Source organism: Nylanderia fulva, unplaced genomic scaffold (genome assembly GCF_048542155.1).
Source record: "Nylanderia fulva isolate GAGA-0341 unplaced genomic scaffold, ASM4854215v1 Scaffold27, whole genome shotgun sequence".
NCBI lineage: Eukaryota > Metazoa > Arthropoda > Insecta > Hymenoptera > Formicidae > Nylanderia > Nylanderia fulva.
The window spans coordinates 47287-57521 of record NW_028190336.1 but is presented as its reverse complement, the minus strand read 5'-3'; the positions used below and the strand labels follow the sequence as shown (position 1 = coordinate 57521).

General features: G+C 28.5%; 2 protein-coding genes across 7 annotated transcripts; both read right to left on the bottom strand.

Annotated features, from left to right (window-relative positions):
• Positions 1–265: 265 nt before the first annotated feature.
• Positions 266–2237, bottom strand: LOC114931467 (splicing factor U2af 38 kDa subunit-like). Its single transcript, XM_029303521.2, has 5 exons — positions 2036–2237; positions 1859–1946; positions 1485–1551; positions 1048–1336; positions 266–919 (listed from the first exon to the last, which is right to left on the bottom strand). Exons 1-5 carry the CDS (start codon positions 2077–2079, stop codon positions 685–687), a joined length of 723 nt encoding a protein of 240 aa, XP_029159354.1. The 5' UTR covers positions 2080–2237; the 3' UTR covers positions 266–684.
• A 95-nt stretch (positions 2238–2332) lies between these two features.
• On the bottom strand, positions 2333–9671 carry Acsf2 (Acyl-CoA synthetase family member 2). Of its 6 annotated transcripts, none has more exons than XM_029303518.2 (9): positions 9612–9671; positions 8374–8532; positions 7336–7858; positions 5717–5900; positions 4875–5084; positions 4165–4299; positions 3878–3991; positions 3560–3796; positions 2333–3281 (listed from the first exon to the last, which is right to left on the bottom strand). In XM_029303518.2, exons 2-9 carry the CDS (start codon positions 8474–8476, stop codon positions 2985–2987), a joined length of 1803 nt encoding a protein of 600 aa, XP_029159351.1. In that variant the 5' UTR covers positions 8477–8532; positions 9612–9671; the 3' UTR covers positions 2333–2984. The 6 variants fall into 6 exon arrangements, with proteins under 6 accessions (XP_029159351.1, XP_029159347.1, XP_029159350.1 ...); XM_029303514.2 differs by lacking the exon at positions 9612–9671 and adding an exon at positions 9124–9393; XM_029303517.2 differs by lacking the exon at positions 9612–9671 and adding an exon at positions 9185–9393.
• Between the last annotated feature and the right edge of the window lie 564 nt (positions 9672–10235).

The following is a 10235-nucleotide window of genomic DNA, read 5'->3' as shown; positions in this document are numbered from 1 at the left end:
TTTAGCTTTTCTTTTAAAAATATACTATCTTCAAAATATAAATATCATTATAAAATAATTATTGAAATATCGGGTATATCATAATTTGATATAAATACATATTATCTAAACAAAATAAAAAAATATATAAAGATATTATATACAGCATATATATATATTATATACACAAATTGTATATAAAATACACATATAATTAATCATTAATGTAGATTTATATTTTAATATTCCGAATGTGAAAGGGAAATCATAGAACACTGTCAACATATTTGTATCAATACTTTAATGTAAAAACTAAAAATCTATGCGTACAGTTTAGGCAGAGTGAATCATTTCTAATATGAAAACGCAAAAAATTTCACAACATTTATAAAAATTAATATTTATAAAAATTATCGTGATCACAGAACTCGCAAAAAGAAATCAAGAAATATTTCAGTACTACATGAAATATTTCAGAGATAATTGTGTATAAAAAAGTAATTGTTTAATATTTTCCAAAACAAAAATATCTTTTATATACTTTAATATTTTATCTTTTTATATTTTTTGTTTAATAATTAAACATTTAATAATAAAGAATAATGCTGCGAGTCATTTAGTTAAATATATATAATTTCAAATAAAATTAGAATCAATTTTAAAATAAGAAAAACTAAAAAAAAAATACATTGACGGAAATTAATTTTAATAACGACCAGATCGGCCATCTCTGCTTTTCTCGTCTCTTCCTTTACGTCGCTCTTTAGACCTGGATCTTCTGTCACGCGATCTGGATCTCCTCCTGCGATCGCGACCGCGTGATCTTGAACGCGATCTCGATCGACCTTTTCCCTTCTTCCTGCTGTACAAGTACCGACGAAGTTCCCGGGAGATGGGCTTCAAGTGCATGAAGTTACAAAATCCGGAACGGGTACATTCACTAAACACACAATGCACATGCTCTTTGATTTCTACGGTTTTTACACGCTCTTGGATCACATTACGCTCTATATCTTATCTAGCCTTATTATATATTCTTTATATGATTAATATGTGATTGATAATTACCCCATTTCATATTGACGACAACAAGCCTCGCGAAAATCGGTGACGGGAGAGAGCTCTGCGTAAACGGGTCTGCCACCAAACCAACGATTGTTGAGATCGTTAACCGCCCTTTCCGCATCTTCCTCTCTGCGAAATTTGATGTAAACGTTCCCGACCAGATGATCGCCGAGATTATCGCACACGTTCATCTCTTCGATCTCGCCATATTTGTCCTCGCATTCGATAAAAACGTCTTCAAAAAAGTTATCATAATGCTCTTGCATCTCTTCGTCTGATACATTTGCAACCACTAAAATAGAGATATGTCCTCAATTATGTGCACAAATTTATCCAATGTTATTCTTATCAGAGCTTAATATATTTTAGCTTGTATAATATATTTAGATACATATGTAATATTATTTCATTAGAAGTTATAATACAACATGTGTACTTACGATGCGATCCATCTGCGCTTTTGGCAGAATTCTGAGGATTCACGTAAAGATTCTGGAGTAGACACGTCTGAAGAATACAGACTTGAATGAACGATGTATCGCGGAATTTTTGGATCATTTTAAATATCATAAATGATCGTATCACAAAATGCAATCAAAGTAAAAATATTGATATAAATCTGCTTGCATATAAGTATAAAAAAATTTACATTATGGAATAACATATTTAGCTATACAAAAGAATAGTTGTTGCAGTTGTAAACGAGATAGATTGGGATAGAATATAACCTTTTGTAAATATATATTATCCCGGATATAAACATTGCAATGCAAATTATTATACAAGATTTGCAAATGCAATTTGATTTGCTTACCTGACTAAAAGTCGGCTTGTTGTGAATTCGCGAACAACGATCACCATGTCGACAGGCACCAATCTTGAAATAAAAGGAGCAATTCACTCTGGAAAAAATAAATGACCAAACTTTACATTGAATCCTAACCTATAATTTTAGGTATCAAATGCTTAAAATGGTAATATGTGGAATTACTTGTCTTTCTCGGTTCCAAAAATTGATGCCAGATATTCAGCCATGGTGGAAAAATCGTCCGATATGAACGGGTCTCACAATTACATGTATTACGAAAAATGAAATTGTTTTCGCTTTCAAATGCTCCGAAATATTTCGCGCACGACACAAATAACTACATATTAGGAAATTACTTTACCGACGAAGAATTTATATCCAACTCTGATCAATTCTCTCTCTTTAGATCCTATACGTACAATAGAAAAATATTAGGAGTGCATATTAAATATCAGAAATTTTTTAATAAATCGAAAACGCTTATTATGCGCAGAGCCTTTATTCTTTTATAATAGATACTTTCCATTTAATAACATATTCGACTCTTATTATCACTCGGAACAATTTCCTATTACTTAATTATTAATTAACTTTTGTAGAATAGCCAAGAGAGCAATAATATTTCTATATTATTTCTTATATCAATAGTTTGATATCATTTAGAAATTTTGATGTTAATTATTCTACAAATTAATAAAAATGATTAAATTAATCGAAGTTTGTAAAGAGCAGACAATTATAGGATTTCTTAATCATATATTTATGTGTATATATTTATTTATATTGTATATATAATTAATAAATATATATATATAATAATTATATATATTAATTAATACACGCGGAATTATCGTTCTAGCAATGATCACAATTAATTTTTTGCTCTAAAATCCAGTGGAGATGTTTTATTTTAGACAGAAAATCTAAAGATTCTGCGACATTCAAAAACTATATACATCATAAATAAATTTCTAGCGCATTTCGAAAATCGCGCGGCCGCGTGGGTCTTCCCACGAAAAAATCAAAGTCGGCGTCACTATGCCTAGTATCATATATAATATACATATATTATTATATATATTATATATGATATTAATTTTATTATAAATAATATATAAATTATATTTTATTGTCAATGATTTGATCTCGGCGGTATCACACCACTGTTCTCCAATTGTTCTTTTAAACGGAATTTTTGAATTTTTCCGCTAGTGGTTTTTGGATATTCATCTACAAAGTGCACATAACGCGGTATTTTATAATGTGCTATTTTGCCTTTACAATAATCTGTCAGTTCATTTTTTGTCATGGTTACATCGTCTCTAAGTTGAATGCAAGCACAAATTTCTTCTCCATAGACTTCATCATGTGCTCCTATAACTTGCGCCTCTTTTACTTTAGGATGAGTCATTAGAAAGTCTTCGATTTCCTACAATAAAAGATAAGAATCGAATAATTTAATACATTGATTTTTGTTTCAAGAAGAAGAAAACAAGATCAAATCTATATAGAATAGTTTTCTAGAATAATTATAATTGAATAATAAACAGATAAATTTATATTTATATTAAATTGTAAAAGAATTTATATAAATTGTCAATTTCGCAGATGCCTCCTTCTTTAACATATTATTATAAAATAATAGACAGTTTAGTTATGCCAAATAATGCGAATTATATACAATTAATAATAATGACATAGTTTTACCTTAGGGAAAATATTTTCTCCTCCCCGAATGAGCATGTCTTTTAATCTTCCGATTATAATACCATATCCGTTTTCTTGCAAGATGAATTGATCGCCAGTTTTTAACCAACCATCTTGCGTCAATGTCTTTCTTGTATTTTCTTCGTCGTCCCAGTATTGTAACATGTTACAATATCCGCGTACCCAAAGTTCGCCAGGTTTTCCGAAGGGAACGGACACACCATTTTGATCGACAACCTTCTCGTCAAATACGTTAACAAAACTTTAAAAGCTATAATTCTATTTGAAGTGTCAGAATAGAAATTAATATGTATATACCATTGCTTCGATATGATTTGCTAAATGACCCACGGTGTTCTCAGCCAAATGATTTTCTTCTCCACGTACTGATTGAAATACTACAGCTGTCGTTTCTGTGAGACCGTATATGCTCTGTATAATCGAAAATGTATCTTACATTATTTATTTATGAAATTTTAACATGGTAAAAATCGGATTTATTCAAAAAATCGATTTTTAACATGTTAAAATTTTATGATTTACATGTATTATATAATTAACACGATAGATGTTGTGAAGAGTTATAGTCTTGATTGTAAACTTACCATCATATCATTAAAACCGAGTAACCCTCGTATTCGCTTGAAAAGTTCAGAAGAGGCAGGTGCACCACCAATAATTCCTGCCTGAAGACTATCCATCGGTAGTTGCAATCGCTGTTGTGCCTCGAGTAAGTTCACCTAGCAATAAAGCCAAAAGTAAGACTTAATTAAAATATTAATTTTTGCAACAAATTCGGTTGAGAACAACTTACTTAAAATACTAATTTTTATTAAATTTTGCAAAAAATTTAGTTGAGAACAACAAGCAAATTAAAAATGTGCTGTAATTTACAGCATCTTTCTTTGTTTAAAAATTATTTACAGCCTTTATTTTTAAACAAAGAAAAATTGTAATTTTTTGAAATTAATGTAACGACGTCAGAATTTATTTACGCAACGTATGATTTCTTAAGAATTGAAATCTTATCTAGTGTGCATGACTTAGCAATTTACATATCACGTACATTTTTATAAATAGCGGACAACTATATACTGCTACTAAAACTAAAAATATTAATATTAATTTTCATTATTTATTGTATAATTTTTTATTTATTTATTATATAATTTTTGCATATTTTTTACAATGTAGCTATTGCATAACAGAATATTTTTATGTATGAATGCTATATATTATCACGAGATCTGCTTATGTGCTGCATAGAATGGAAATTTTTCTAACAAATCTAGCTTGCCTTGTCTTCTATTCTTACCCACATAGTTGGCGTTCCATATGTTATGGCACACTTTTCTTGCGCTATCGCCTTCAATGTTTTTACCGGATTGAAGGAACGATCTTCTATAACGAGAGTGTTTCCAGTATGCAAGATGAGTATATTGGCCATTGTTAATCCGAAAGCGTGGAAGAACGGTACATTTAAACATATTTTGTTGTCGATATTTAGGTTTGTTCTTCGTGAATTCTATCACATATAAAAATATACAAAAATTTTTTTCTAAAATATTAAATACAGCTATTTAAGATATCTTGAGATTTGAAAGTTTATCGAGACATTTAATGTAAGCAGTTATTCGTACTTGAAACTGAACAAATCTAAGAAATCATTACATTATCTTCAAGGCCAAGTGAGTAAAAGTCAGTTTGATTCTCATATATTTTCTGTTTGTATAAATGAAACATAATGTAAGATTTTTTTGGAATAACTTAAATAACGAGTTTATACCATTTAAACTAATTTATATAAAAGTTATTAGAAAAAAGTATTGTTTTTCTAATTATTTTGAAATTACAAGGAAATAAAATAGAATAAGAATAAACTGATAAACAAAATTTTGTGCATATATGGGAATGAAGAAAGCTTTAATCTAGAAACACGTTACGTCAAGATACATTTAAAGATAAAAAAAGATAAAATAATCATTTTAATGCGTTTTACGAAGAAATATTTTTAGCTTTGTTAGACAAAAATTTGTTACAAAAAATTTTTGTATTTATATTAATTTAAGCTAAAAGAAATAGTGCACCATATATAATTTGTTAATTTACTTTGACACAACTAATTATGAAATAATATATCTGATTTTATCGTCTTACCTCTTTGCTGTTATTCACAAGAGACTTATGTGAGAGTAGAGTGGCCTTGGATTTGCCAGTGGAACCAGATGTAAACTGTATGTTGCATCCATCGTTACAGGATATTTCGCTCTGTTCGGCGGCGATCGCTTCCACTTCCGCTTTTGTTGCCGAAGCCTCAACATCAGTGAAACGATGAGTACCGCTATAAATTAAACGTGCTAATATCGCTTACATCGCTTCTCAATGACATGTTGTTTACGAGCGCGAATGGATAGATCTCGGTAAAGCTATTAGTCTAATTGCTCCATGATTCTTCTATACGGCAAGGATTATTCATCAAATCGATTGATCGTAAAAGTCAGAGAACGGTAGTACTAGATGAACACGCAAGAACAGAAAACATATGATAAAAATACGTAAAAAGCAGTTTCAACGAAAGTGCTTGTGTGATTAACATTCATCTCGATATCGAAACTATGTTTTGCTTTACTTTCCCTCGTTATCTTTTTCAATATTTTAAGTCGTATTCTTTATTATTTTTCTTAACCTAAAATAGATATGTTATTTTATCATCGAACCAAGATCTTTATGCCCCAGTTATTTATTAGCAAATATATTGAAATTTTATTATGACATTATGTTAATCAATTGCTATAATAAGACTCAATATAATGTTTTATTAATATAATAGAACGTATGCATTTTAAACATCGATTCTTGTTCTAATATATGTAGAAATAAAATAATTATAAAATTAAATAATTATATTTATATTTATATGTAAAATGTTTTCTATATCAGAAAAATTTTATTAAACGTTTAGGAAAAGAAATCTATCTATATATAAAATTGTAACATAAAATAATAAGAACAACAGACTGCGTACAAAATTTTTCAATGCTTAAAATATAGTGCTATCATAGGACATATATGTGGTTTGTGATTATATTGAAATATCTATAAAAATATGAGTATATGAAATGTAATTTGATACAATAGTCACGATATGTTCTTAATCCATTTCGTAAAATCTAGCGAAAGGTTTCCGTCAGTCAAAGTGCGAAGACTCACGCGATATTCACGAATCAGTGAGAAAATTTTGATGTGTGGACATATTACAAGTTCACGAATAATCGCATGCTCAAATTCACATCTAGCTGAGCAAGCACAAGGCCAAAATAAATTACCTTATTTGAATACATTCTAGCATATTGCTAATTAATCATATTTGAAAAAGCAATTATTAATAGATAGAAAATAATATTTTTTCTTTAAAAAAAGCTACTTAAAAAAAATTTGTAATTTTGATATATGTAATTGTTTTTCTCATAAAAATGTTATAAATTATCTGCTAATCAATTTGATGAAGATAATTAATTTTCTGGTCAAACACATACAAATGTAAAAATAATGACATAAATTATAAAGTCTCTTATTTTTTAAAAGTAAATGAGAAAAGTTACTGATTAAAACAGCGATCTAAGATTTCGTAGAGAATCCTTTTAAGTTCATTTAAGACAGCACAATTTTTAAACGTCAATGATGAAATCAATTACAAAGTCTCTACACCATATAATTTAAATAATTAATATTCCCATATGATAATATTATAAGTAGAGATAATATATAAATCTTACGTCACATGATCAGGTGAATAAATGATAATATGTTCCAAAGTGGGACACACTTCTTTGGCGGCCAGTAACATCCTCGGATAATTGTGCATTTTGAACGTGGCTGGCGAGACAATCGCTTTTACCCCAACTTTTTGCAAACAATATACTAATTCACTCTGTTGATAAGCCGGGTTAATCGCGACGACGATTAATCCCGCCCTCGATGCACTCAGGGAAGTTATGAACCATTCGAGATCATTTGGACCCCAAATGCCCAGTCGATCGCCTTTTTTCATGCCTAATTTCTTGAGACCCGCCGCCACCGCGTCAACTCGTCGAAGAAGCTCGGAGAACGTTAATCGAATATTTTGGTGAAGCGAAACGACGCAAGTTCGTTCGGGCCAGGTTGCAACAGCTTCGCCGAGTATCTGTCCGATGGTTTTGTCCAATAATGGAAATTCGCCAGGATTATACATGTGAGCAGCTTTGATTGCTTGAGAAAGATTAGCTCTTGCTTGGATGTTTAACTTGTGATGACATCGTTCTGCAATGATTACTTACTATATAAATCTATACAATGATTTTTCGAATTATATATCTTTGAAAGTGAATTTTATTTATACTTATTTTTATTATATTTTTATTTGTGATATTGAGAGACTTGTACAATTCTTAATATTTGAAATTCAATTTCTATTTTTTTCTTTTATATTTTTTATATAGTTTATATTTTTGTATAATTAATTTTAATAGCCATTAATGCAAACAAATAATAATAATCTAAAATAAAAGAATATTTATTTTTATTTAATTTAATAAGAATATCAAGTAACGATTTTTCATTTGATAAGTTATTAACTCTATTATTAATTTAACTATTATTAACTCAATCTAATATCTATATTTTTGGAAATTGAATAAAATCTAATTAATAAATCTACTGCCTCTTTTAAATATGGAAATAATCAATAGATTCGCCACATCTTTCAATAAAATGATAAAGTATAGTACGAACTTTAACGTTTTTTACATTATTTCTATTATAATTTATTTACTTACCTCTAAAATTAGCATGCAACACAGAAAAACATCGTGAAAAATGATGATGATTCAAAATCCTGAACATAGCATATCGTGAATTTGATTTAAACAGGGAAAGCATTTTTTCGAAAAATAGTCACACTTGTGTCACTTAAGAAAGTACAGTATGCACTGAAACTGCAAACGGAATATAATGAAACAGTTGGATTTTGTTATCAAATTCTTATCTTTTTTTCATAATTATGATATCTATAGTTGAGTCATCTTTTCGTAATATGAATGTAATTATGGAATTTCGTATTATTTCTTAAAAGAGAGAAAAATGCATTTTTTTAATATTATCGCGTATATTTATTCTACGTCTTAAAATAAAGATTATATAAATTGCATAATGTTTGTAAATAGCTTTAAATATGTAATTTCTTTATAATTTGTAAACTATTTAAATATTATTTAATAAATTCATATGTAATGGGCTTTTAGAAGGCATTACTAGAATACGATTTTTCGAAAAGAGACACATTTAAAATATAAAAATATTTTATCAACATATATATGTCAAGTTAATAATATTAAAATAATATTTTGCAAGGCATTATGACATTATCACGTTTTTTTCAGTACGATATAAAATTTTATATTTCAATTAAAACTTTATTAATACATCTAGAAAAATAATATCGCGATTTTTTAAAATGATATCACTATGATATCATGAGTCTTCCTTTTTATCGCGATTTTATCTATTTATCATCCTATCAATTTTACACGATTTCCGTTCTATCCATCTTATTTGGATATGCATTAAGCATTTCCGTTCGAAATATACCACACGCACTGTCGGAGCACTTGTTTGTTGATTTAGTACATTCGGTACAGAATATATATCGTGAATATAGAAATAGGCGTTATAGGACACAATACGTAGATCACTGATTTCACTGCAATGCAGTAGAGAGACTGTTAACAGAGAGTATTTATACGCAACTGATATGTTTTATCAGTATAAATTCTCGTTTATACCATTCTTTTTTTGATAATGAAATAAAGTTGTGTATATATGTATATGCTACTTTACGTGAAGAAAGAAGGGAATTTACTCTATTCTCGGAATTTATTTTATTTTCGAAAGAATAAATTTCAAAGTACTTAAATCAATCACTGTCTCAAAATCCAAGTTCCTAATGATAAATCTTCTTCCATTGTGTAAAATTACATATATAGATAAACACAAAACATTATTTGATTTCACTAACATGATGTCTCTGCATATATTCGTTGATATAAACTAACTTAAGTCGACGCTAGTGCCTTTGTCACATTTATATACAGAGAAAATCCTTGATTTAAACTTGATACTAGAATATAAACTTTGATATTGACATTTAGTAGCATAATCATCGTTTCTTTAATCTATTCAAGATACTACTTAGCAATTTAAATACGACACAAACTTATCACAACAAGAAATGATCGATACTTTATGCTGTTGTTTTTATAAATGCAAATTCTTTATTTTTAAATCAATACAGTAATTAACAAACGCGTATATAAATATAATAGCTATATATTTATTATCTATAATTTAACATAATATTTATGGTTAAATAAAGCTTGAAAAAAAATATTCGATTTTCAAGGTTTAAAGATCTCGAATCTCGTCAGTTTTCTCGACATACAATTTTATCATAAAAATAATATTTGTCTAACATCTCCGGGCTATTTTTCAAAAGTAATTAGTTCGCAGGAGTACATTGTTCAACTATATATATATTAAGTAACTTATCACGTTCTTATCACGCGGCTTACATTTTCCTGTATGTACGCCACGCCGAAAGTATGTATACCATGTCGAGAGAGCGAAAAATAGAGACCACGCG

Bases quoted from the DNA above. Each gene is read 5' to 3' on its own strand.
- LOC114931467 (XM_029303521.2), bottom strand. From the start codon at position 2,079: ATGGCTGAATATCTGGCATCAATTTTTGGAACCGAGAAAGACAA. The intron at 1,947-2,035 runs GTAATTCCACAT...TATTTTTTCCAG, and splicing joins TTTGGAACCGAGAAAGACAA to AGTGAATTGCTCCTTTTATT. The intron at 1,552-1,858 runs GTAAGCAAATCA...TGTATTCTTCAG, and splicing joins ACAAGCCGACTTTTAGTCAG to ACGTGTCTACTCCAGAATCT.
- Acsf2 (XM_029303518.2), bottom strand. From the start codon at position 8,476: ATGCTTTCCCTGTTTAAATCAAATTCACGATATGCTATGTTCAGGATT. The intron at 5,085-5,716 runs GTAAGACGATAA...TATATGTGATAG, and splicing joins TTGTGAATAACAGCAAAGAG to AATTCACGAAGAACAAACCT. The intron at 3,992-4,164 runs GTAAGTTTACAA...TCGATTATACAG, and splicing joins TCGGTTTTAATGATATGATG to AGCATATACGGTCTCACAGA.